Genomic DNA, 27,292 nt, shown 5'->3' with positions numbered 1-27,292 from the left:
AATATGTGCATACAGACGTACCAAAAAGTACTCCAAATTGGGGGTGCAAGAATGAAAGTAGAAGAGGGTCCAAAAGAATGTATGGAGACGACAAAGAAATGCTGAGGGTATTCAAAAGCATGGCAAAGAAGGGGGGAAAAATAAAAAAATATAACCACGGAATAGGCCGCAAGAGCTTGAGCAACGCCCCAAAGCTTCATCACACCTCAGAACTGTTCGACTCATCGAATCATTTTTGCATTGGATCTGCTGGGTAAAGCAAGATGGCCGCCGTGCAGAAGAGCATGAAAGACAAGGACCAAGAGATGACTAAACTTTTAGTGGTAGTGCCTTCAACGAACTTTTCAGCACAAACACAACAATAACGGCCCAGCAGCCCATTGCTGAAAGCTCACTGGCTTTATCACACGATAAGATTGCTCAGCCGGTTCAGCAATAATATCTCTTGGCTTGAGGCAGATCTCAGCTAGTATCGCCGGCTTATTTTACTGCAACGGTAGATTTTCGAGCTAACCACCCGTTGAGCATATCATCGAGGCGATTAGACATCTCGTTGAGAGACCTGCTCTCATCCTTGAACAGATTTCCCGTGACCGGATGATCTGGCCCTGCTGGCAAGACATTTGACTTGTCGTGAACGATTATTATTAGATCTCGGATATCACTGCCGTCTTCCAGATAGGCTCGGAGACCAGCATCATTCCATATAGGGCTGTGAACAGGTGAAACTACGGTACTCGCTGGTGCAGTAGTATCGGTTTTCGTTTGGTGGATGTCAAGGATATCGGAAGAGGGCTGGGATAGGGAACGTGTAGAGATAGAACCATCATCGTTGGATAGCCTCTTTGTCGACAATACCGGGAGATCGTTAACGCCCTGAATATCCAAAGAAGGACCTCGAGACCCGCTCTCGTGTGATTCTTTCGGTGACATCAGGTTATTTTCTTCCTTAAGAGGAGCAACGGCTCGAATAGAAAGCTCTGCAGGCTTATCGACGACGTCGACTGAGGGAGCGGGGGTATTTTGGAAGCTGGGTGAAAGGGGAGATGACACTGCAGAGTTGGAAACAGAATCTGACGCAGAAGTAGCGGTTGTCGTGGTGAAAGATGGGTCATGCCTAGGTGCGGAAGGACTTGTGTGGATGGCAGGGTTGGTGTCTCCATTGAGGTCAGGCGCCACAGCCCGTACCGAGGATTTATGGTTCTTGCTTGGTGTGGTCGAGTCGACCGTCTGTGGAGAGCCTCCGCGTGGTTGCTTTTGGAGCTTACTTGGATGTCTCTGAGGCGCTGCCTGCGGTTTCGACGGAGGAGTTTCTTCTTTTAATGACTCCGTGGAGAGTTTACGCTCGGTCGATGATCGGGCGGACTCTTCGGACACTTTTTCATGCTCCTCCCCATCGTCTTCGAAGGCTTTACTCTTCCTGTCCTTTCTCTTGAACAAGCCACTGAGCATCCCTGATTTCTTTTCTTTCCGCTTTTTCTCATCTTTGCTTCTGTCGCCAATCAGCGCCTCGAAGCTTCCACGACCTCTCATCTGCGGCCAAAAATCAGTATAAATGCCAAGACGGCTCCTTGCGACGTCCAACTTACCTCTTTCGTGTCGGTCACTTGACTGCTTTCATTGGCATCATCACGCAAAAGATTTGGAGTAAGCGATATTTTCTTCGTCTCGACAGTGTCATCCTTGAAGAAGGAATCTGTATTTCTGAATACTCCGTTTCTAGACCTTCCATGCCTAAATTCTTCTAATCTTGAAGTTAGAATCGCAGCTTTGTCCTACTGTATGACTTTAGGCTTACCTTGCTGATTAGCCGACTCCTCAGAGTCTCGCGTCTGTTCCGAAGTTCGATCTATTGACTCCTCGTCTTGGGACTGCGAGTGATCCCTGTCAGCTTGAGGCTTAGGACGTAGTGGTTCGACCTTCATATTGCCCATAGAAGATTCTTCTCGTATGCCCTGAATATCTGAGAGTTCGGACTCGTATTCTCCTTCCCCTTCTTCCTCCCGTATCCCTTCTTCGTCGAAAAGCTGATCGTCAATATCTTCTTCCTCAGTAGAATAATCGATGTCCGACGCCTCAAAGTAAGTCGGGGATGCGAATGTCACAGTTTTCGCGTTTCGCCGACGTATGGCCTTTTTTAATGAGTTCTTGGGCTTTTCTGCATTATCACTAAGCATAGTGGCCGACAGCTACTGTTGTCAGTAAAAGTCCCAGAAATATGGTATGGGATGTCCATACATCAATATTCCTATGTTTATTGAAACGAGCAACTCGCTCTGTTGGTGTTTCAATATGCTCAGCAGGGAGATAACCTTAACCAAAGTTAGCCATGGACACAAATTGGGATGTTGCGTGTGAAATTTACCTATGCTACCATCTTTCACAACTCGCACAAGCCACCAATAGCTATTGCTGTCATCTAGAAGGACCATTGTGTCGCCTTTGGTGGCGTTGGCCTGGCCCTCTACAGTTGCAAAGAATGTATGCAGAGCATAAACAAATTCAAAATCAATATCCTCTAGTTTTCGTTAGTAGTTTGCACTGACAGAGATAAAAATCCATAGACTGGGAGACCAGCCATCTATAAAGCCGGAAGATCGGAGTAACAACAGGGTGACTGTCCATATACTGCTAAACAGGGGAGCTCGATAGCGGCAAAACCGTGAGCAATTTAGGCTAACGCCAATGGTGGAGTGATAGGGGCTTTCTCAATCAATGAGCAAGCTAGCCTCATTGGTATTGTCCATGCAGCGGAAGAAGCCTCTCCCGACAGCGGAAACCAATGTGAAGCCAAATGCTCTCACACCAACAAGCGGAAATGATAAATATCACCATTGTGTTAAAGTGATAAAGAAATTTGCGTGTAGGAGTGTATTGCGCTCCTCTTTCTCTGGGGCTGTGGGGTATGAAGTAGGAGGAGAGGTGCTATTGAAGGGGAAAGTAAAGTAGCCTGCTGCACCTACCATCGTCGATTGAGGGAGAACTGGAGATTTTATCCAGCATATCATCGTCTAGATGATCGTCCATGTCGTCGTCCGCGGCGTCCTCTTCGAGGTATTGTTGATAACCGCCCATCCGATCACCGTGCAATCCATTCAGGTGGTCGGTGTCATCCTGATCGCTGTAGTTATACTCTTCGTCGATCCGGTGGTGGACGTCTCTTCGGGGATCGGCAATCTCATCCGGAGTATCGCGTTCGGCATTTCGCAGCGCCTGGCCTTGGTGGCGGCCGTGGGGAGATGGAGATAAGGATTCTTGCAGGTCAGCCGTTTCTAGGGAGGGCAGCGAGTGGTGAGTACGGCGGGTGAGGCCTGAAGCTGCTGATCTGGTACGGAGTAGTCAGGTCTTACCGGCTCGGGATATCTGGGGTCGAGTCATATTGCGTCACAGACGTGGTCGGGGCACCGACTAAGGGGGTAATAAAGTGGCAGGTGGAAAGGCGTGATAAACATTGATGTGTGGGCCGGGAGAACGAAGCGGGAGTGTAGCTCTTGCAACCTTAGAATTCGGCCCGAGTGCAGGGACCATATAGCAGACAGAGTCAAAGGATGGAGATAGAAGTCCGCTCCGGAGCGGGGACACTTGCAGGCAAGGAAGGAAAGGAAAGGAAACGAAGGGAAGGGAAATTGCCCAACCACGATGAGAGCAGGCGATGTGGACTAGAAAAGAACGACGGATCGGCTCTCATCGGACGGCCGTGCCATCGTTCGTGGTTCGCAGACAAAGGGCGAGGATGAGGAGGGCAGCTGGAAGTGAGCGAAGAGGCGCGGCGGTCGTTCAAGCCCGGCAGCATTAGCACCAAGCAGCAGCAGCGACGACAAAAACGGGGCAGACAACAATTTAGACTTTCAGGAGGTTGACAGCGGCGGTTCCAGATTGAGTTTAGCGTTGGGCGGCAACGGTCTGCGGCGCTAAAAATTAAGGTCTAGCGCACTCTAAACCAGATGCGGCCTAGCGTATGCGCCAAGCGGCTAACGCAGCCTAATCTCGAACAAGCAACTGGTCAGGGCTAGCCCTGGAGTGCCCGGCGCCGATCGACAGCAGGGCTTGGCATCCACGTGACTGAGGATGACACCATTCCCTTATCTAACCGATTTGATGATGGCGCCCGATTGGGTTTAGCGGCGCAGCGATAAGGCATTCTCGTTGTTTTGTTCCGGAATCTCCCGAACCTGCGCGACGGGGAAGGAGCTTCGAGCAGGCAGCGCAGCCCGGCAGGGATCTTTTCTGCTTGCTTGCTTTGCTTTGCTCTGGCTGCTTGGTCTTCCGGGCTCATCCCATCTCTTCTCATCCTCCTGTTCTTTTTCTTCTTCTTCTTCTTCTCTTTTTTTTTTTTGCCTTCTTTCATCCTCCTTCACCTCTCCCTAAGTTCTTTCAATCCTCCTCAACTTCACCTCATATATCTGCGTGACATCACAACCTAAATCACCCCGATAATAGACTTTCTGGAGATAACAAAACTCTATCGACAGCGGAGTACCAAGATCCAATCTGGGCGACACCCCCCCGCAGTCAGTCTCCATCTTTGGACCCTCTCTCTGCTCATGAGAGAAACCCCCAAGCTCTTTTAAGTCATCCTCAGTCCCTCCCTGAGCATCTCCCCATAAGAGCTTGGCCGAAGCAGAACTTCCTACTCTCTCTTCACACTGCTCGCTGGCCTGTACCTGCGCTACTTTTGCCTTCGCTTCTGCCATCCCCGTCCACCTCGAAGGGGGGATGGCCCATACGGAGATCGTTCCATTTGAAGACAAGAAGACTGACACGCGTTACTCGAACTCACCCATCCCGGTGCGAGAAGGCAACAACTTTGACTACGATGGCAGAAGAACATTCAACCCCCGAGACGCCTTCAGGCATGAAGGAGGCATGATACATCCCAGCATGTCTACCCAACAGGCCGAATCCTGGGAGGAGCACCATCCAACCCCCCCTATTGCTGTTCCCTATCCTGGAGACAAGCATCCCGATCACGAATCTTACCATGATGGCTCACCTTACGAAGAACATTCATCGTCCCTTGAGGATTTTACTCGAAACAGGCGGACGTCTATCAGTTTTAACCCGGAGGTCACCCTTGACTGTGGCACTCACCATGCCTTGGATGAACCCCTGAGGAACCTACGTCTTAGGGAGCGAGCCGCTGTGGAATCACCTTGCAGTGGTGACAGTAGCGAATCCGGAGAAAACCAGGCGGGCAGCTCCCACGAGTACCACCCTGCTGCCCGTCCGTTGTTCCCACGAGGCTTCTCGCAGCAAACCTTGGGATCATCGGCTTCTGACAGTTTCTCTGTCGATACAGAATTACCTCGTGCTTCGTCTCTAACATCGCTGTCCACCGCTTCGCCGGTCACGGACGAACTACGAACACCCCCAGACGGGCGTCGAGATGTTTATATCCCGACATTGCCCTGCTCTCCTTTGTCCCACCCGCATTCCTTGGATGGAGCGGAAGGATGGTTTGGGAGATACGGCCTTGGTGGCAAAGCGCGGAGCTACTCAGGTAGACCCGGCAGCTTACGACTTCGTCATGGGTCTCGAAGACCCACAACCTCCGGTGGCAAATCTCCCGCCAGTGCTTTTTTGTCGATGTTTGGCCGTGAAGCGTCCGCACCGAAACCCGACGATGAGGGACAGTTGGTTGGGACGGATTATGTTCTTGGCAAAACTATCGGATACGGAGGTTTTAGCACTGTCAAGGAGGTTTTCAAGGTCAATGACGATGGCCGGACAGAACGCCTCGCGGTCAAGATTGTAAAGAAGAACCTTGTCGGGCAGTCTGAAAGACAAAATGAACAGTTCCAAGCCGAGTTCGACCACGAAGTGCGAGTGTGGAGATACCTAAACCATCCTAATATCTTGCCGCTCGAGGCGGTCTATGAAACAGATTACGCTACATTCTGCTTTACTCGAATGACAAACGGTGGCACCTTGTTCGACCTCGTCAAAAAGCACCACCGCGAAGGTCTCAGGATGGACCAGGCGAAGCATTACGCCTATCAGCTGGCATCTGCCATTAGATATCTGCATGAGGACGCTCGCGTGGTCCATCGGGATGTGAAGCTTGAGAACTGTCTTCTCCATTTCAAAGACCCCAACGATAAGGAGGCGCTCGGCAAGCTGTACCTCTGTGACTTTGGGATGTCTGAATGGATGATGGCAGACACCAGCGTCAATGCTCCTGCCCCCTACGGTGATGCTGCCGATCGACCACCGCCAAAGAATATCGGCCCATCGAACATGAGTACAAGCATCGCCGGCGGTGTGGGAGGAAGTCTCGAGTATGCTGCACCGGAGTTGATCATGTCAAAAGAAGGAGTACTTGAGCCGGCCGCTGACATATGGGCTCTCGGAGTTATTGTTTTCGCTCTTGTGGCCGGTTCCCGACCTTTCGATCACTCCTTCCAACCCAAGGTGCAAACGAATATTGTGCATGGACGATGGGATAGGGGCGCTGTTTTCAAGGGTGAACAAGAACTTGAGCAACGCAACGATGCGCTGGCTTTGATTCAGGGATGCCTTGAGCTAGACCCAATGAGGCGCTGGACGATCGCCGATGTCATGGAGTGTCGGTGGTTTGATGAATACGTTGAAAGAGTCGAAGAACATATTCCTCCACAGTGGAAGTACTAGACTTGACTTCCCCTTACTTCTACACTTTACCTCTTTTTCTTTTACGAGAGTTATGGACTTTTTTACGGAGCAAGAATTGCAAGGCGTCTTGGCTTGTTTTACTGATGCTTGGCCTGGGATCGGGGACGGGCGGTTTCGTTGATACCCTCCAAATGATACCTTGGCGTGCTTTTTTTTCTCGCTACTCTCCCGGGAGCATTGTCTGGGGTTCGACGGGATTGGTCATCTTTGTTTTTGTTTTTGTTTTTGTTCGGCCCTTTTTGCGGAGTCATTTTTCAAAGTTTAAAGCTTGTTTTCCTTTCCCTTGCTCATAATCCTATATTGCCTTGTCACCCTATTTGCTATCTATGGGGGGTGGTTGGAGTTTGTCTTATTGATATCCTTTTCGGCAAGGTCTGCATGCTCCTGGCTCCGTTTCCATTGTGCGATTAATATCCTCCTTTTTCAATCTTTGTCTAGGTGGGTTTATCTACTTTGGTGGCATGGAGTTGGTCGCCTTTTTTTTTTTTTTTTCGGGTATTATTTGATCAACTGGGATTACAAGCCCATATATTTCCGCCTTGCAGTTTTGCTATTGTTCAGGTGGCGCTTGATGATAATGTCTTACATTTCCTGAAGTTTTCACTTCCTATCAGTTGTGGCCCTGTTCTTGTTTTTTGATACGTTTTGTTTTCTTTTTCTGTGTATGGCGTCCTGGTGGCTGGCTTTCATGTTTTGCATCGCTGGATTCATGCATGTCTGGCATCTCTTATGGGGAACTTTTATGGCCAATAACTGTACCAATGCTGCTATTATGCAATTGCTAGTGGGAGAGGATATTCATCACTTTTTAGCTTGAAGATAAAAAAGCAATAATGCATAATAATCATACAACAAATCACTGGATCATCCTTTTGGATCGTGGAGGAGGAGGAGAAGGAAGAGGTGATGGTGGGGAAGCATTTAAAACTGGGCTTGACCGGTGCAACACCCTAAACCCGGGAGTATGCAGTTTTCAAGGCATGTGTACGCCACGGATACCAGCCAAGTCAACCGGGTCTGGGATTCAGTGTCTTGATAAGAGTGGTATGTCATTCCAGGCGTGGCCAATGATCAGGGCCCAGAGTTTTCGTGGAGATAAGTGCCAATCAGCCAATTGTTCGCAGCTTCACAGGACAATGCATGTATATAACCAGACATGCTCCATGCATGCATGCATACATAATGGAATAGGGAAAAACACTGGTGTAGGGGTGGGGGTTTTTGTTGGGAGGGGGGGTGGAAGTGCAGAAACAAATCATCGGTATCTGGTTGGCTCCAATTACCAGAACCAGGATTGTGAAGAGGTAAGGTTGTGTGATATGCACGTGTGCGGAGTAGCAAGAAGGATAGAGAAAAAAGAAAGGAAAAAAAAAAAAGCATGTTATTTGGTAAAGCTAAGATTGTTGAAGCTTGTGGACAAGACGGAGTCTATACTCCCGTATGTACTTCGTACATTGCAAAAAGTCTTCCTGGAAACAGTTCGATGGAAGAGGACCCAAGGTCTACTGGCTCTTCCTCGGGCTGCAATTGGCTTTTGGAAAGACGTTGAAGCTTGGGCCCCCTTTTTTTTCTTTCTTTTTTCCCCTTCTTTTTTTCCTTTTTTTTTCTTTTTTTTTTCTTTTTTCTTTTTTGTTGCGGGTGGAACCGGGCGGGGAGAAAGTTGTGTATTTGATTTCCGAGGAGAGCTGGATGAGTTCGGGGTTTGAATGGCTGCTGGACTGTTTGTTAGATGTGTGATTTCTTCAACGGCTGTTTTGCTCGTCAAGCTTTTGCTCGAGTTGGATGGCTTAAAGAGTCCAACAGGACTCGTAGCAAGTCGAATTCGACATGGTCAACGAGTGTCTAACTAATTAGATCATCCATCCCCTTCGATTTCCACTGAACGATCTAGAAAAGGAGAAAAGAAAATGTAAGAAAGAAAAAGTGTAGTCTGGTCAAAGTCCCCGAACCAGTCTTAAACAGATGACAGCTTGACTCGGACGGACGATCGGGACCAAAAATCATTGCTGCGAGAGCTGCACCGGTGCGAACTCGTCCATCAAGAATCGAAGATGTGATTCTAGGAAGAGGAGCTTTTGCTGTCTGTTTGAAATGCTCTGAATGGGCCACCACAACTTCGGGATGTCTAACTAACTACCTGGCTGGGATCGTCCTGGCGGGGGGAATTCAAACATCTCCTACAGATAGACACTTTCGAGATTTGCCACCTGTTTTGATCTTGGTTGATGTCATTTCTTTGCTGGAGAACGAGCATTGTCAGCAAGGTAGTGAGTGACTTATGGAGAATCAGAGGAAAAATCAAGGTTAATTCCAGGATGGAACCATCACCAATTCATGACTAGTTAGTTAACCATCATCAAGGATGCGAGTCTTTTTATTTTTTCCAGCAGAAGAACTTCCCAAACATCACTCTGCCCCTTGCTCCATAGACCACGCTGACTCCTGAGCACGTCAGCCCGCAGACTTTTTCTCTTTTCGCCTCCAGATTCACAGATCAGCTCCGCCGCAACCAAGAAGGCGAAAAGAGCGCGCTAAAGAGTGGCACCGCGGCCGTCTTGTTTCGGTGAGTTAGTGGCCGGCCCTGCACACCAATCCACGGGCTCAGCCGGCTTCAGAGTTCTCGCCTGTGATCCAAGAATAGCGCGAGTTTAATCCCGTAAAGAGTCATCTTTTGCTCTTTGTCCCTTGTTTCTTTTTATCACATTTGCTGCGCAATTGAGAATTTTCTTCCCTAGTTATTTTTTTCTTTTTTGTCTGGTCTGACACATCCTCATCAGTCTGATCTCATCGCGCTACCCTTTCTGTCTATTGTAACTAATTTGCAAAGACTCCCGGATCCTTCAGCGCAGTCGTGTTATTGCTATAGTATCGTGTCATACCCAGGATAACCGCTGATAACGCCCCAGTACAAGCACAACAACACACAACACATATGGTCAATTCAAATGTGCTGGCCCGGCCAGCATTGCAGCTGTCAATCGCTGCTTCTCGCCGACCTTTACCGACCGTCTCCCAAAGACAATTCGCCCAATTGGCACGTCCTGTAATACGGACTCGCCGCGGAGTAATCGAGCACTCTGCCCCTCGTCGGACCAATGCCACCGCCGCCTCTCCGTCACCTGCACCAAAACCAAAGAAGAGAGCTGGGTTCTTCAGATGGTCATATCGGTTATTCCTGCTATCGCTGGTGGGCGGAGTGGGCGCATTGGGACACAGTATCTATCTACTGCGTCACCCCGCCGAGCAGTTTGCTCCAGATCCAGAGAAGAAGACCCTGGTGATTCTGGGTACGACATCCCTTTTCCTCGACTGAGGAGCACATCACTGACAGCATTGGACCATACAGGCACCGGCTGGGGCTCAGTTTCCCTCCTCAAGAAGCTTGATACCGCCAACTACAATGTCGTCGTCATTTCTCCGCGCAATTTCTTCCTCTTCACCCCTCTTCTGCCATCGTGTACCACCGGTCTGATCGAACATCGCTCGATCATGGAGCCTGTTCGCAACATCCTCCGGCACAAGTCCGCCACTGTGAAATACTACGAGGCCAAGGCCACAAAGATTGATTATGAGAGGAAGGTCGTGCAGATCAGTGATGAATCGGAGATCAAAGGCGATACTTCCCAGACCGAAGTCCCGTTCGACATGTTGGTCGTAGGAGTCGGTGCAGCCAATGCGACGTTCGGTAGGTCAAGCGCATAAAAGTAATGTCTTCCCCCTAGCATGGCATGAGCGCTGATTCGTCTGGAACATCAGGTATCCCTGGCGTCAAGGAGCACTCTTGCTTCTTGAAAGAGGTGGGCGATGCGCAGAAGATTCGCACACGAATCATGGACTGCGTCGAGACCGCTATCTTCAAGGACCAAACCCCCGAGGAGGTCAAACGCCTTCTTCACATGGTCGTCGTTGGAGGCGGTCCAACCGGGGTTGAGTTCGCCGGTGAACTTCAGGACTTCTTCAATGAGGATCTGAAGAAGTGGATTCCGGACATCAAGGATAACTTCCACGTCACTTTGGTCGAGGCTTTGCCAAACGTATGGCCTTAAAAAAAAAAAAAAATTCACAATCCATTTTATTGCATTGATGCTAACTTGTTACTTCAGGTTCTTCCCATGTTCTCCAAGCAGCTTATTGACTACACGGAATCTACCTTCAAAGAAGAGGCGATCACTATTCGCACCAAGACAATGGTGAAGAATGTCACAGATAAGTACATCGAAGCCGAGGTCACCAATCCCGATGGTTCAAAGGAAATGGAGAAGATTCCGTACGGGCTCCTTGTGTGGGCTACCGGTAATGCCGTGCGGCCCGTCGTCAAGGATCTGATGAGCCAAATCCCCGCCCAAAAGAACTCCCGCCGCGGTCTCGCCGTTAACGAATATCTCGTCGTCAACGGAACCGAGAATATCTGGGCCGTCGGCGACTGCGCCATAACCAACTACGCACCCACCGCCCAAGTAGCTAGCCAGGAGGGCGCATTCCTTGCAAGGCTCTTCAACACCATGGCCAAAACTGAAGCCATCGAGAAAGACCTGAAGAAACTCTCCGTCGCGCAATACGAAGCAAAGGACGACGAGAAGCGCAACCAGCTCCTCGATGAGATTCGGGCGCTGCAGAAACAGCTCCGCCGCACCAAGCAGATTGGCCCGTTCCAGTACTCCCACCAGGGAAGTCTAGCGTACATCGGCAAGGAACGCGCCGTCGCGGATATCAGCTGGCTCAGCGGGAATATCGCTAGCGGTGGGACCCTAACGTATCTTTTCTGGCGCAGCGCCTATCTGAGCATGTGCTTTAGCAGTAAGTTTTTATCTCTCTTTTCTTCTCGCATGTGCTATTTCGGCTTCGTGGCCGAGTGCGAAATCCCATCCTTCCGTATTTTCCCGAAATGAGCTTTGGTCCTCCTTTTTTTTTTTTTCTTTGGTGGATTTCTAACATGGATCGTCATCCGATTTAGCGCGCAACCGCGTCCTCGTCGCACTCGACTGGGTCAAAGCCAGACTCTTCGGTCGTGATGTCTCCAGAGAGTGAAAATAAAAGCAAAAGAAAAATAAGCCCAAAAACAATAACGACTCGTTTCTCGTGTATCTTGCTATGAAATCGGACCGCATCGTTCGGCATTCTCGCCGAAAGCCTCCTACCCCTTTTTTTTTCCCCCGCAGCGTCGGACGCCAAATCCATCCACCAGATCCTGTGTGTTAAGAGCGCGCACTTGTCCCCTTTTTTTCTTTTTCTTTTTCTTTTTCTTTTTTTTTTTTTTGGATTTGATTTCTCTCCCTGTGTTTTTGAAATGACTCTGTTTTCAAAAGTGTTTTTTCTCCCCATTTTCTTATTTGTACAACATGATCTGGGCATCCATTAATATTTGATATTTTGAGCTAGCGCTGTTATCCTCTAACTTTGGTGGTTATTTTGGTGTTCCATACACACAAAAGATGGCATCTGTTCTTTGCCCTCCTGTCTTTCCGTTCTGTCTTCCTTTTCCATCCTTCGATATTGTTTAGAATACACATAGACTTTTCGCAACCGGATCACTCCGTATTCTGCCTTTTTTTTTTTTTTTTTTTTTTTTTTTCTTCTTTTTCTCCTGCTATTCCCTACCTTGAGCAACCGTTTTCTTGGGACTATAGGAGATGCGAATATACTGACTTTATAGAACAAGTCGCACGGATACCCGTAGATCTGGCTCTTTTGCACAAAGGATTGAATGACAAGAATGCTATCACGATAATTCGCCTTATCCCTTCCATTTAAAGAATCTACATTGTAGATTTGATAGTAAATATAGTTGTACTCGTGTGGGTTTACATACTGTATATCCAGAACTAAGATTTTTGCAAAATGAAAGTCCGAAGCTGAGGAACAGCGTGTTCTTCCTCCCCCCCCCAACACAAACACCACTGGATCGTCCCCTGATTCTTCTTAGGTAGCGCTCAGGTTCCGAGGTGTGTATAGCAGCCGATACGGCCATCGTAGTTGGTGATGAGTTCATCTATAAAACGAGTTAAAAAAGCAAAAAAAGGAGAGGAACTCTGGCGGGAAGCAAAATGTTCAGTGCATACCCAGGTTGATTTTCGACTCCGGCGCACCGCCACGGCCATCTTGACACTTGCACGTCATCCAACCATCGCGTTGTACGATACAGTCCCTGCAGGTTTTGTGGAAGTGGCCGCTATTCATTAATTTTGGATTAGCATTCGAGTATGTACGTATCCAGGTTGGGGTGAGGGAAGGGTCTCAGGTCAAGAAGCCTTGGGCTGTTTTGCCCCCGCCGGTGCCCCGGGGGGGAAGACATACTTGTTGCGAGGAACAATTTTTCCGTGATCATTCGCGTAGCAAAGGTTCAGATCTAGCTTGCTGGCGTGGCTATCTTTGTCGCACACCGTGAACAGGAAGGCGTCGGCAACAGCGGTGACCGAACATGTTTTGATGAAGCCGCCGGCATCGACTGCCGTAGCCAGGGCGGCGACAAGAAGAGGGATGGCTGTGAGGAGCTGCATCTTTGACTAGGCTTTCGAAAAGGTATTATCCAGAGAGAGGCCTCTTTCTTCGGGGATATGGATGGACGGCAGATGCTGCTTTCGTGGCCGGATTCGAGGAATTTGCAGGGGGAGGTGCCGGTGGTTTATATATCTTTTCTCCTGCGTGGACAGTTATGGCCCTTCTGTACTTAGATATTGGTTAGATCTATGTCCCATGATTCTGCTGTCTTAGGTGTTGGGGAAACATCTGTGCCCCTATTCCGGCGCGAGAAGGCGCTTTGTCTTTCTTCAATAAGCCCAAAATCTATGGGAAGGGGTCAGAGGAGGGCCGTGCCACTTGACCTCCGGAAAGCCAATGCGACAATTACATATTATATATGCAGTGTGCATGCATATACATACAGAGTGCAGACATTGAGGCACAGATGCTGCTCAATATCGACTGTCGGTGCTGAACCCTGACTTTACTAGTAACCCAGAAGTCCGTGGCGGAATACCCTGGCTGCCAAACGTTTTAGTCCGGCATGAATCGTGCATGGCTCTGCCATGATGATCCCTTGAGCTTATGGCAGGGCCATTAACAACATTTGGATATATGTACTGTCGAACTCGAAGGCCGCAAGACTCCTATCTTCCTGTTTTTCATGATCTCTTGCAACAGGGACTTCAAGCGTGTCTCGTGGCGGAGTTGGGATGTGTAATTTGGATGCGAATTGGTAGATTGCCTCTTTCTCTTCCTTCAGCGCAATGAGATAACCAATACCTAAACAAGATGCGAAGGCTGACCAACCCCACACGAAACAGGGCACACACAGGGAACTCCTTGATCCATGGATCTAGAGCTATTTCAATGTATGATCCCGTTTTCCTTTTCAGTTGATTGTGGAAGGCGTGCACCAATAACAAGCGGGCTCTTAGTGTTGGGATGTTGGCGTCGATTGTTGGAAGGCTATGCCACCTGCCGAGCTGCGAGAAATCCGATTTCGTGCCAGGATAACTAGGCCAGGAAAGCCCTCTCGAAGCAGAGGCATTTGTATATATGCACATACTAATATAGTATATATGGCCGGCAAAGCGGCAAATTATATCGGCCCCATTTTATTGGTGTGAAGCAAGTTTAAATTCAACAAAGGGTATCCGACGAGACGGTTCAAAGAACCACGAACGCATTGCAGCAGATGTGGAGCAGCAAAGACTCAAGACAAAGAAACTTGCCGTGCCCAGTAGGTTCAGCTGAAGCCAGCTTATTTACCGTCTATTTTCCTCATCCGTCTCTTCCGAGGAGACCTAGGAGCCGCTGTGAAGCTCCGGAAGGGGGCGTGTTGCGGAACGGTCTGGACGGACGACGGGAGCTTGGACCGATTCAAGGTCATCCGCATCAAAGGAGACTCTATCACGACGAGAGACTGTGTAGGTCACTTTTCTGCAAGGCTCCTTTGTCACGACCCTGTGCTGAACAAGAAGCTTTGTCTTGGCATACTGTTCTATATCATGAAGGAAATGGATGTTTGTCTGTTGATCCTTCAGAACGGGTTCTATCGGCGCCGAATCTCTTGGCTATGTTCATTGGGATATCAGTGAACGTTTTTCCTTTTCTTTTTAAAAAAAGGCCGCAAACCCCGGTCTCGTCACAGGGATTACGCAATAAGTGGCTCCATTATGGCCTACCGTCAAGCTACTCCATCGAACTACATTTATTTTCCATAACTCCAGATTTAAACCAAGTATATAGTCTGTCCAGCAGATCTTCCAATACTCCAGCAGGGCGAAGAAAGAGAAAACTTGTCTCTCCCTCATGATCCGCGATGGCCATAGCAGGTGAGATGTCCATCAATGTTCTTCACAACAGCGTCTATACACTATCAGCCACATCATTCAAGGGGAGAGGATGCTCCAAGAAAGATGAGATTTTAATTTACTCATGTCTATTTTCGTATCCTCCTGCCCGCTGCCCTTTTTGTTGCAAAAGCACCGAAGAATTCCCTCCCCAGTTCCACCGCAATAATTGCAGCTGTTGTGGAAGTAACCCCTATATTTAACAGTGATCGCGATGATTAGTCTCTCTCAAGAGTCACCCATATCTCCGAGTAAACTGCAGGAGGAAAAGTGACTATCATACTCATTCCGAGCAACGATTTGTCCATCAGAGTTTGCAAAGCAATGGTTCAAGTCGAGGGATGTTCGTATCTCACCCCTAGGCGCTTGACAAATCGCAGTGAGGGTGTTCTGCTGAACGCCGAGGATATCGCATGACTTTGAGAAATTATCGGCAAGCGGGACGGCAATAGCTGCAGGAGATATGGATGAAAGTAGCAGAGGCAAGGCGTTGAGAAATTTCATCTTGTCTTGATGTTGAATACGAAGGACAGCAAGATTGGCACAGCTTTGATTCTTCCTTGGATTTGGAAATTTGAATATCTCATATTGGAGTGTGAGATGGGAGGGTTGACGGCTTATATCCCTTATCAAGAGTCCTCGCTTCAAGTTTGCGTTTGCCATGCGACGGACATATCATTCTCAGGGACATGCAGCCACCCTACTCTATAATCCTGTGTTTGTGAGAGCTTTGGTTGTTTATTTGAAACTTGCGTCGATGGATACCTTGCCGTTCATGGACGGGAGCCACAAACAAGAGTCCTGTTAGATCGGCGAGTGGAGATGCCTGAGCATGAATAGGTTAAGTTTGATCATGTCTGTAAGCGCCCTAGGACTCTTTCGGGGCTACTATGCGGGGAACCTAGTCCTCCGAAGGCCAACTGGGCTATTTCCCGTTGAGATTCTGCCGTGCACAGGGGAGGAGAGAAGCCTGTATTTAGGGTAGCGGAGATGCAGGGTCCAGTCGGAGACGCATTAAATAGGTAAAAAGACCAAACAACAATAAGTATTCCGTGCCAGGAAACGGCTCTCCGTTATAACTATCCTCCGGTGAAAGCTGAAACACACTATTGATGCTTATAGGCCTGGACAGGTCTTAGGATATAATTTGGGTTTGACGCCTTTAGTTGCGTGAACAGCCTCCATACTGTCGGCCCTGCGGGATCGAGAAAACGTTTTCTAATGCCGCAGAGAAAGCGCCTCCAGCGTCCCTGCAGGCGATTCAATCCAGAAGCAATAGATTCAAAGAAAGCACTGAGACCTTGATTGAGAGAAAAAGGCGTTCAAACGCCATGGGGTTATGCGCCTGTCATACCATGATGGATAGATTGCCCGTTTAGACCCGGCCTTGCAGAACTCGCTTCTCACGGAGTTTATATAGGCAACACCGCCTTCATAGTTCCACTCTGCCTATATCCGTGGAAATTGGTCTAGAATTAACAGGGGCTTGTTGGTTCCAAGGCCATTCTCTGCGACTGTGATGCGGATTGATAAACACGGTTTCGAGGAATCTCAAGCTGCATAGGTAGTGACGGGGAAACTTTAACAGTTCTGCTTCCGGATTAGCGCAAGAAGCTCGCCGCTATATCCTCACCCCTTAGCACAATGATGATGTTGTTTCTTGGCAACGTCATCTTCATGGTTGCTGCCTAAACTGATGGAGGACTTATATGCTTGTCATTCACTAGCTACCTAAAGGGGAATCTCGGCTAATCTATGTGGGTCATGTGAGCGAGGTGCTGGTTGGATTACCTAACACCCCCTATGCAATGAGCTCCAGCAGCAAGCAAGAGCCACAAAGATCCAAAGCTTCCAAATCTCTCAAATCTGTGATAAAAAATTAATTACAGAATCCAGATTTATTCCTTCTTTAGACTTAGCTCCATTTTGCTGTGATACTGTATTTTCACTGGCTTCACTGATAAACCTCCATATTTTCCTGTATCAACTTGTCACCCCTATCACACTCATAAATTGAGTGTAGGAATTCATTGCAAGAGTCTTCATAAGCTCATCAGCTTTATTCACATCAGTTCCAATGTGCTTAATTGAGATTTTGTTCTTTTAAATCCAGTCTCTTTGTAAGGATCGTATGTGTGGATCAGCGTGACAATGAATCTCTAGGAGGAATATACATGGAAAAGAGTATGTGAGGTAAAAGGTCTGTATTCTGGCAACTATGTATGACTTGTAAACAAGATTGCCACTGGCTCCCAGCAAGAGATTCACACAGTGACAGTCTTTTATGTGTACTTGCGAGCATGTGACTTAGTGCCTCACAAGAACACATGCAACTTTCAGCAGCTTGCAAGCTGAGGCCTCTGGCCTTTACAGATGCTGTTCATTCATGTAAGAGGTTTGCAGCAAATTCTTACAGATTCCCCTTTCTTGTAAGCCTTGGTCTCTCAAGATGGCTGTCTCATTAAAAATCTTCATGAGTAGAAAAACAAAAAACCTCTTGGGAAAAATAAAAATTTCCTCATAAGAAAAAGAGTACAGTCTCACTAGAGATGTGATATCAACACAACTCTAATAACACAACAGAACCCAATAACACAACAATGTGTAGAGAGTCTCTATTGTTCTTGCTAGCTCTGTGTCACTATTAGATAATGAACACTAGCTTAAGAGAGAGCTTTCTCTTGCTTTCTCTTTCTCTTCTTTTCTTCTCTTTCTTCTCTAGTCTATATCACTATTACCAAGGTAAGTGAACCCTTCAAGCACTGCTTTGCATGGGAGGCAGGCTCATGGGAGATCTCTGATGTTCTGGAAGAAAAATGGCTTCACTTCAACATTTCATGTAATTGGCTGAAAGGCCACAAGCTGGTGAGTTCACCTCTGGTTGTGCCTTTGCTTCATGTGGCCATTAGGTTTTATCTTCACATGGGGTTTGGTTTGCAGAGAGACTGATGCTTGCTAGCAGTTGCTGCTAGTGTGCAGTCTTCTTCTCTCTTCTCTTATAACTTGTCTCCACTTTTCTTTCTTGGGAGAATCTTCATTCTCTCTTTTGTGGATGAGATTGGGCCTTCAGTAAGTAGTTACAAGAAGTTTGGAAAGTGTTTATGACTAATAGTTCTAGAGTGTTGTTGTTCCTTCTCCCCTCTCTTCACCAGTTGTCACTGGCCCCCCTGCACCAGCTCAAGCTGTAAGTGCTTCTCACAAGCTGATATTAGTTCATATGCTGATAAAGTTAGAGTCTTGCCACTCTGTCTCCCCTTCCTGCAATTGTTGCTCCAGCTCTGGCTAGAAATATAAGTATTCTCTATCATATTTCAGTTCACAGCTAATCTTCTTTAGATTGTTGTTGTTGTTCCCTCTGCACCAGCAGGGTTTGTAGGTGTCATAATCTCACAGAGTGCTTGAGACTGCCCAGCACCCTCTCTGTAAGATTAACAATAGTAATCTCAGATCATCTTCACTCAAATGCCACCAGCTGCTACTTTCACTGGTGCATTGTGGGTCAATCCAGTGGTTTTCCCAGGCCTCCCCCCCTATACAGAGGCACAAGCTTTGTCTGTCTGTGAAAGAGTATGGTGTCACAAGTCTATCTAAAGACCCATGCTTATTGCTGGTTTGAATAATTCAAATCAGTTGGCTGTGCATGCTCAGCTTCACAAGAGAATTCTTGTGACTCAGACTAAGGTTCAGCCACTATCTGAACAGAAGTGCTTTATCTGTAAGAGAGCTCAGCAAGACTATAACAATATAGTCTTTACAGAGTGCATCTCTACAGGCTTGAGTCAAAAATGTAACAACTATCTATACTGTGGGCACCTTGCTTGCTCTTTCCAGCAGTGAGGTTATGAATAGTTGTTACAGATCTTTGCAGGAGGAGCTAGAGACTCTAATTATATAGTCTTAGTTTAGTTTTTTCTTCTTTTGTTTTGAAATTAATTAAATTTAGTTCAGTTTAACTATGCCTTTTCTCTCTCTAACCCATTTTCTAGTTTCACTACCTCCATTCATCTTTTTTGTGAACCAGGCTTGTCCAGGTTCCTACTATGAAATTGTTGGAGTAGCTTTCTTAGTGAATGGACATTGCTTGCAGAAATCCATGTCTTATTCTTCTCATCATTATATTCTTCTCAATATACTCTGTACCACAGCTTGCAACCCTCTCTCTTTAAGTTAATTATCTTACAGACCCAGTACTTCTTTTCATTCTTATCTGTCTTGTAAACTTTATAATGAGATGAGCTATCAATTTCTTTGCAGGTCTTGTGTTTGTAGAGCAGAGATACATAAAAGATATTATGAGTTTACAGACCTGGAGACAGTTTCAGTCTGTAGACTTGCAAGCCTATCTTCTCCACAATTCTACAAGGCCCATGCCTCAACAAATCTAGTTTTTTGTTAGATCATGTGGTCTTGATATTGCAAAGATCAAGCCACATCTTGTCTTCCACCTGAAAGATCTTCACAGTGTGCTTCTGATTGTAGTACTTCTTCTGATAGACTTGTGCCTTCACAAGTGATTTCTTGGCCTCTTCATGAAGCAATCTTATTGTCTCTGCCTGATCTCTTGAATTCTTGCACACATAGCCATACTCATCAGAATTCAAGAATTCTATTCATGAATTCAATCTATATGTCAGCTGGAAAGATGATTTCTGTGTGGAAGCCTGTTGTGAGTTATTGTATATGAACTCAGCCATTGGTAACCACATCACCCAGTCATCTTGATTATAATTAATATAGCTTTACAGATACTGCTTCAGCACACTATTCAGTCTCTCAGTCTGATCATCAGTTTGTGGGTGGAATGCTGTGCTTATTACTCTTGTGATCTTCAAGATGTGAGTCAAATCACCTCAAAATTCACTCACAAACAGAGATTCTTAATCTGTTACTATGCTTGCAGGTAATCTGTGCAATCTCACTATCTCACAAATAAAGAGATGAGCCAATTTCTCTAATATCAGCTTCTTTGTTGTAGGGATAAAGTGAGTCATCTTTGTGAACTGATTTACTACAACCAGAATACAGTCAAACTGCACCTTCTCAAAATTCAGGCTTGCAGAGAGATCTGTAATAACATCCATGCTAATGGATTCTCAAGAGTAATTTGGAATTAGTAAGAGTGATAGTTCTTCTTGAGACTTTCTGCAAACTCTTCTTGAGTTCTGGCAGACCCCACAGACTTCACAACACTTCTTCACCAGTTCTCTCATTCTTGGCCAAAAGTATTTGCAAGCTATAAGCTCATACATTCTTGCTGTAGTAAAATGCCTCACAAGAGATAGATTATGATGATATCTAATTAGCTCTATTCACAAAGCCTCATTCTGAGAGATGTACACATGACTATCTCTATAGAGAATACTCTTCTCCTTTTTCCACATCACAAATTTCTTTGTGCCCATCTTAATGTCTTTGTGGACCTCAGCTGCATAGTCATCACTTTGCAGTAGATTTAGCAGTAATACCAACAGATTAGAGTTGCTCTTTTCATAAGAATTCTTCTTACAGATCAGGTCTTTGATCTTCTGGACCTGCATTGCAATCTTCTTCACTTTGCACATGTCTCCCAAGACAACCTTTGCAAGTAGTTTCTTGGTCTCAACCTGAAGCTTTACAGAGATGAGTTGCACATTCTCATCTTCTCTCTTCTCTCTCTGATTCAGAGAAACTTGAACTGTCAGTTCCAACTTTTCTGTGGTCTCTTGCTTCTTCACAAGCATTACTCTTAGTTGGTTTGCAGTCTCATGACCCTTCTTATCATCTAGACCAGTCTTCTTGGCATAGTCAGGTCTTTGCAAGAGTCCATCTGCTGGGTTCTTAGTTTCTTTCACATGGTCAACTGTGAACCAAAAGACTGTCAGTCTTTGCACCCAGCAGATCTGTCTTTGTAAGAGATCTTGAGCAGTCTGAAAGTAGCACAAGCTATTGGAGCGGGGTACGATGGGATGCCTCGTCAAAGTAGGCGAGTTGGTTGATATGGTGAGAGCACAAGAAAGTCTCAGCTTGGTCACCAAATGGAGCGGGGTACAATGGGATGCCTCGTCAAAGTAGGTGAGTTGGTTGATATGGTGAGAGCACAAGAAAGGTGAAAAATCACCACATAGTAAGGGTATGGTTGAGTAGTAAGTGTAGAGATAGATATGTTCTAACAGACGCCTAAGCTTGTAAGGAGTAATAGTACTAAAGAGCCCTGTACTAACACAGGCAGCTCTAATGAGGAACAGTAGCACATTTCATGAACAAGAAATCTTCATATTCTCTAACTAATAGCTGAACTGGTAGTAAGGAACAAGTGTGTAGAAAAGAGCAATGGTGCATGAAGGTAATAAGCAAGATGCAGGGGCTACAGATGGTTTATATAGCTCAAGAATAGTAGCTTTGGGGTGGTTTGTGCCTCAGACCAGAACAATCTTTGTTCTAATAAGGTATCAGAATCCCCACTACATTTCCTCCTGGCCTTCAATATTGGTGTCCCCTGACAACAAACAACATATAAAATAAAACAAAACCAATTTAGTAAAATAAGAGAATAATAAATAGTAATGAGCAGTCTGGTAAGGAAAAACATAGAAAATAAGAATAAGAAGAGTGATAGCAGCAATCCCTAATAGTGATCACCATGATCCTCTTCTTCTACCAAGTTCTTGAGAGGAGGAGAAGGCTGAACTGACACTGGGTCAATGTTGTTGTGCATGCAATGCCAATAGGATTTATTACCAAAAGCTTTCTTTTCAATTTGGTAAGTCTTGACAATGGCATCCAGAGTAATTCACATGGCCTTTAGGTGTCAGTTATTAATGAAGTTCTGAGCCTTTTTGTCATCAGGGCCAAAGAGAATATCAAGTTCCTCAATTACCATGGGGTTGTCCCACCTAATTTGTCCTACCAGGGCATCTGATATAGCTCCTAAGCCTTGTAATTGAATAGTGGTAGGGAATTGATATGGAACCAATGTGTAACAATTTGAATGGCTGGATGGAGACAAAGGCCCTGGAACTAGATCTCTATGTGCAGCAGAGAGCTGGGACCATGTACCAGCTTTATTGACTTCTAGATGTTCATGGTTCTCTTGGATTGCCACATACCAGAGTAGCATAGTGTGTTGGACCTTTTTGCATGGACCATGGGCTCTATGGGGTAGCAGAGGGCTTGTAATTCAGACATCACCAGATTTGCAAATAACATCAGTCCACCTAATACCAAATTTTCTTTCATCATCTTTGGTATACATTGTATCTTTAATGTGATGAACATAGCCATCAGTGGATAAGCCTCATTCTTCAACTAGTCTCCACCAATTCTCTAAATAGTTATGTATTTCTGGCAAGATTTCTGTACAGTCACCAGGCTCTTCTGCAGTTAAGGTCAAGAATTCTTGTATCATGTTAACACCCCTTCCAGTAGTAATAGCATCTGGAACATTGACATTGATATGGCAAAACCCAGTTTTATCCCCTGGCTTAGCATACTTGGTGTAGTATGGATAGGAGATTAATTTCCAAGTGTGGTTGGGTCTTATCAGTATGTACCATAGGTAGTACACAGGGTCCTGGCACATAAGTTGTTGGCTGATACTGTAATACATTGTTCTCAACCATCCATAATTGTCGCGACCTCCCATCATTTGCTGATGATGGTAGTACATGTTGTATTTGCTGTTGACCTGGGTGAGTACTGTGGTGATAACATCTTGTAACTTATTGTTCCACCAGTGCATTAGCTGGGGAATGACAACAGACCCAGTTGTTTCCCATTCCTTCTGAAGATCACTGGTGGTGAACTTGTTAACTTCAGTTATTTGTGTGTATCAGTTGAAGTCAAATATTCTCATGTTTGTGACCAGAGAGATAATTGGCTGATGTTTAAATTTGTAAATGCCTAAAGCATCTTCAGCTCTAGCTGGTCTATTTGCCAAACAGAACCAGAGATAGGTGCTGTCATTGGTCTTGACTGAGCCAATATTGTGATGATTCCTATGAATGTAAGTCAAACAGTTGAGAAGCTTCTCTCTATTAAGTGTGTGAGTCTGTAAACCAAGTTTTGAAGCCATTAGTTTAGCATGGTCATAGCATAGGTAGATGTCAGCTTTCTTATCACTAAAGGCCTTTCCTAACTGCTTCAGGATGCAAATAAGCTCCAACTCCAAACATGTTTTTGTACTCTTTATCTTTTGGAGAAGCTGCTGTTCAAAACCACAGCAACAGCAAGTACCAGAGCATACTGCCATGACAGATTCTTCTTGTTCATGTCAGAGTATTTCCTCATCACTTTCAGGAGAAATAACAGACTCATCTTCATTGCCTAGGCCTTGGAGGGTTTGGTGTGCTGACATGGCTGTAATTCTTTCACTGTGGCACTTCAGAGCTTCTGATTGGCTGAGTGAATTGGCCAGCACACTGGTGAATCCAAATGGCAGCTGTGATTGGCCAGTTTCCAATCCACACAATCTAATTGACATTGTACTATGTATAGAGGCTCCCAATACATTGCAGCTATGCAGTATTGACATCCTACCCATTGGAACATCTCTTGATAATCTTGGTGACTGTGGTCCTTCTAGTAGACCTTGGGGGCTGCTTACAGTGGAAGGGCTCCTAGCAATATTCTGAATTGAACATTGGGAGATAGATGACTGTGGAAGAGCCAACAGCTGTAGAAGACCATAGTTTCCAATAGTCAGTTCTCATCAGTATAGAACATCTCTTGAAGGAAGTTTGCAAGTATGATTGACTTCTTTGTCAGCTGTAATATAATCACCTGACAATATAGCTAAGCTCCAGCAATGTCCAGCTTCTGTAGCATCTAGTCTTCAAAGCACTGCACTGTTAATATTGTTGGTGAACTTATCCCAATTCTTATAGATATTTAGGGTATGGCAAAGCTTTTGTGTGGCCCACAGGCTCTCCACTTTTGGCCATATGGCATCAATCCTGTCTATCCTCCATGTAGTGACAAGCCTATTCTTGATCTTTTGCATATCAATGCAACATCATTCAACATCCAGGGTAATCTTTTGAGCATCATGGAAATCAGCTTCAAAATTAGCATGCATAACATGTTGCCAAGCTCTGGATCTTTCAACATATCAATAGAAATGGGCCACTAAGTCAGTGACTACATCAGTCACTCACATAAGTGTGTTCATCAGCTCAACTTGTAGATCATATCAACAGTGCAGAGCTTGGTTATCAATGTATTCCATAGCTGCTGTTAGGTTATTGAAGAAATGGCCATCCAAGTTGACTCCACTGTCTCTGGTAACAACCAGGCCTTGGTTTTCAGTTGCTGGTGCTAAAGGAGGCAGGTTGCTTTGTCCAGCCATTTTTGAAGAATATCAGAGATCAAAAAATTTGCAAATGTCAGAATAACAGAATAGAAGGAAATGTTGAATCTGTAAAAAAAATCAAGCTTGAATGTAAAAGAAAGTAAAAGCTCCAGCAAAGAAAAATTGACCTTTAAATATCTTCAGAAAAAGTGAATGCTAAGCAAATAATAAAGAAAGAGAAACTTCCCAAAAGAGCAAGCAAAAACTTCACTTTGCAGGCAAATAAAAGAAACTTCCTGAATAAGCAAGCAAAAAACTTCACCTTTGCAAACAAAACACAACAAATTAAACATCTTGTGGAGGTATAACAACAGCAAAGCTCCAGTCATCTGGTATAACAGTTAGAAATTGTGTTTGCTCCATTTCTCCTTGATCATTTTTATTTTCACTCTGATCCAAGAAGCTAACATCTGAGAAACTGCTAGAGAGAATGTTAGGTTGACTTCTGGTGACATATTTTTGAGAGATGTTCTCCATCTCTACATCAGAATCTGCTGAGCTATTATTGAATGACTCCATTCCAGGTTTCATAAGATACTTCTTTAATCTGTTTCCTGCAATAGATCCTTTGAGTTCAGTGCTGTCTAACTCTTCAAGATGATAGGCATCTAGTTCTTGATTGGTGGACTTAACCCTATAGGGTCCTAGTGTAGTGGGGATTCCGGTACCTCATTAGGACAAAGGTTGTTCCGGTCCGAGGCGCAAACCACCCCAAAGCTACTATCCTTGAGCTATATAAACCACCTGTAGCCCCTGCATCTTGCTTATTACCTTCACGCACCATTGCTCTTTTCTACACACTCGTTCCTTACTACCAGTTCGGCTATTAGTTAGAGAATATGAAGATTTCTTGTTCATGAAATGTGCTACTGTTCCTCATTAGAGCTGCCTGTGTTAGTACAGGGCTCTTTAGTACTATTACTCCTTGCAAGCTTAGGCGTCTGTTAGAACATATCTATCTCTACACTTACTACTTGACCATACCCTTACTATGTGGTGATTTTTCACCTTTCTTGTGCTCTCACCATATCAACCAACTCGCCTACTTTGACGAGGCATCCCATCGTACCCCGCTCCATTTGGTGACCAAGCTGAGACCTGAAGATGATGATGCGGTGATTTGGTGACTGCCAAGGAAGAGAAAAACAAATTCTGAGACACATGAAGCGATACACTATTTCAAGGTAAGATCTTATGGACTAGGAACACAGTACTAATCAGTTTTTTTTAGGAATAAGGTTAGGGAGCTTAGATTTGAATGCCTCTTATCTAGAGCTTGCCCGATAAACAGGTTTTTGGAAGATATTGACTCATAGACAGAACATACTGTGTGACATGACCAAAGATCAAGAAACCAAGAAATTGGAATCAGAATCAACTATGGCTGAAGGTACTACAGGATCATATGCAACTATGTCACTGGGTGAGGACAAGAGAATTGTGGTTCATTCCCACATTCCTATGCCTTCCCCTGGCACGGCAAATGCACCTTGGTTTGACGGCAGAGATGCTACCCTGTTTATTGAAAGGTTTTATCAGATGTGCAAGGATCATGGGGTAATTGACCCTAAAAACATTATTGAACGGTTGGCTAGGTACTGTGTTACATGGATTGGAGAATGGATGAAGACCTTGGAAGGCTACAAAGAAGGTAATTGGGAAGTATTCTCCAAAGAGATTATTCATGAATTTCGTGATCAAGACATTACTTACAAGATTCACCGTCGGGATTACCTCCGGGCAATTACAAAGAAACCGCGTGCTTGGGATGGCAACATTCGCGCCTATGTTCGAGAATACACTACTATCGCCAGTACAGTTCAAGCAAATGGAAGGCTTGATGAATTCACTAAGGTGTCTTGGTTCCTTCAGGGGCTACCTGAGAAGCTCCGGAATAAGGTTATTGACAAGGCCAAGCTCAATCTTTCAGACGATATGTCGCCTATTGATTTTAGGAAAGTTGTTCGGGTGACCATGGATTTGATCGACCAGTATGAAGGGAATAAGAAGGTCTTTGAAGAAGATGAAATGAAACAAAAGGAAATGGAGAAGCTTGGTGAGCAATATCAATTGGCTAACAAGCCCCCTACAGTTGAAGCTCCAAAGAAAACAGCTAGTTTTGCGAAGACTGAAGAATCCGAATCAAAAGCGAAAGCCAAGGGCTCTGACAGCGCCAATATTGAAGCTGCTATTGAAAAGATGACCAACGAGTTCACAAATTTGGCATTGGCCATGAGAGTACAATCAAATCAGATACAAGGGAATTCCGATCAGTATTATATGCTGCAGAGAGAAGGACCTCCGAAACCTATACCAAATTATCCAACAAATGTGACTGTTAATCCTACAACTGTACAAGAGAATACTCAACTGCCAGTCAACCCCTATTTGGCTCGAAATGGCTCTCCTATGACAGGCTATAGTAGTGCTCGTGGACGAGGAGGAGCTCGAACTGGAGGAATTTCGACACGTCCCTCATGCTTCTACTGTGGAAAACCTGGACATCGTCAATCTCAGTGTTATGAATACCAATCCGATATGAGTAATGGATACTGCCATATTGATGACGAAGGGAACTTACGCATGGGCTCTAAGGGTCAAAACTATCGAGCTGTCACTCCTAAACCTGGAATCCCGAACATGTATATTGTACGGTCTATGGGAGAGGATGAATGGGCGATTCCGGAGTCGACAAGCCCTAAAAAGGAGACCAATCAGCAAGAAGAGACACCTCCCGCAAATTCAACCAGTGTGAAGGTCCAAGCAGGACGGCTTGCATACCTAATGTCTGATGGAGAATCTGATTCGGATAAGGAATATGAACCATTGGAAGAAAGGACATCAGTCAATGTTGGAACAGTTGGAGAAGCTAAGAACAATCAAAGAGCTAAGATTGCAACGCCCCATACTCAGCGTACTGGACAATTTATTACTTACCGGGATAATCAGGCTAGTGTTGATGACGATGTCATGGAAGACGTTGAACCGATCAATCAGAAGA

General features: G+C 45.6%; 6 protein-coding genes across 6 annotated transcripts; 2 read left to right on the top strand and 4 right to left on the bottom strand.

Annotated features, from left to right (window-relative positions):
* Positions 1–422: 422 nt before the first annotated feature.
* D8B26_007465 (uncharacterized protein) lies at positions 423–3,810 on the bottom strand. Its single transcript, XM_003066995.2, has 7 exons — positions 3,351–3,810; positions 2,964–3,272; positions 2,366–2,518; positions 2,239–2,312; positions 1,799–2,189; positions 1,590–1,744; positions 423–1,533 (listed from the first exon to the last, which is right to left on the bottom strand). Exons 1-7 carry the CDS (start codon positions 3,376–3,378, stop codon positions 481–483), a joined length of 2,163 nt encoding a protein of 720 aa, XP_003067041.2. The 5' UTR covers positions 3,379–3,810; the 3' UTR covers positions 423–480.
* A 554-nt stretch (positions 3,811–4,364) lies between these two features.
* D8B26_007464 (uncharacterized protein) lies at positions 4,365–4,694 on the bottom strand (the record flags this gene model as incomplete). The annotated part of the gene is made up of 1 exon (XM_066125546.1): positions 4,365–4,694. One exon carries the CDS (start codon positions 4,692–4,694, stop codon positions 4,365–4,367), a length of 330 nt encoding a protein of 109 aa, XP_065981629.1.
* Positions 4,695–4,716: 22 nt separating this feature from the next.
* On the top strand, positions 4,717–6,630 carry D8B26_007463 (uncharacterized protein; the record flags this gene model as incomplete). The annotated part of the gene is made up of 1 exon (XM_003066994.2): positions 4,717–6,630. The coding sequence occupies one exon, from the start codon at positions 4,717–4,719 to the stop codon at positions 6,628–6,630; it is 1,914 nt and encodes a 637-aa protein (XP_003067040.2).
* Positions 6,631–9,405: 2,775 nt separating this feature from the next.
* On the top strand, positions 9,406–12,328 carry NDE1_2 (NADH:ubiquinone oxidoreductase). The gene is made up of 5 exons (XM_003066993.2): positions 9,406–9,938; positions 9,998–10,336; positions 10,408–10,685; positions 10,755–11,448; positions 11,606–12,328. Exons 1-5 carry the CDS (start codon positions 9,584–9,586, stop codon positions 11,677–11,679), a joined length of 1,740 nt encoding a protein of 579 aa, XP_003067039.2. The 5' UTR covers positions 9,406–9,583; the 3' UTR covers positions 11,680–12,328.
* A 107-nt stretch (positions 12,329–12,435) lies between these two features.
* Positions 12,436–13,386, bottom strand: D8B26_007461 (uncharacterized protein). The gene is made up of 3 exons (XM_003066992.2): positions 12,946–13,386; positions 12,711–12,820; positions 12,436–12,640 (listed from the first exon to the last, which is right to left on the bottom strand). The coding sequence occupies exons 1-3, from the start codon at positions 13,146–13,148 to the stop codon at positions 12,582–12,584; spliced, it is 372 nt and encodes a 123-aa protein (XP_003067038.1). The 5' UTR covers positions 13,149–13,386; the 3' UTR covers positions 12,436–12,581.
* A 1,808-nt stretch (positions 13,387–15,194) lies between these two features.
* On the bottom strand, positions 15,195–16,030 carry D8B26_007460 (uncharacterized protein; the record flags this gene model as incomplete). Its single annotated transcript, XM_066125545.1, has 1 exon — positions 15,195–16,030. The coding sequence occupies exon 1, from the start codon at positions 15,627–15,629 to the stop codon at positions 15,195–15,197; it is 435 nt and encodes a 144-aa protein (XP_065981628.1). The 5' UTR covers positions 15,630–16,030.
* Positions 16,031–27,292: the final 11,262 nt, after the last annotated feature.

Source organism: Coccidioides posadasii, chromosome 4, assembly GCF_018416015.2.
Source record: "Coccidioides posadasii str. Silveira chromosome 4, complete sequence".
Taxonomy (NCBI): domain Eukaryota; kingdom Fungi; phylum Ascomycota; class Eurotiomycetes; order Onygenales; family Onygenaceae; genus Coccidioides; species Coccidioides posadasii.
This window is presented reverse-complemented; position numbering and strand designations above follow the sequence as displayed.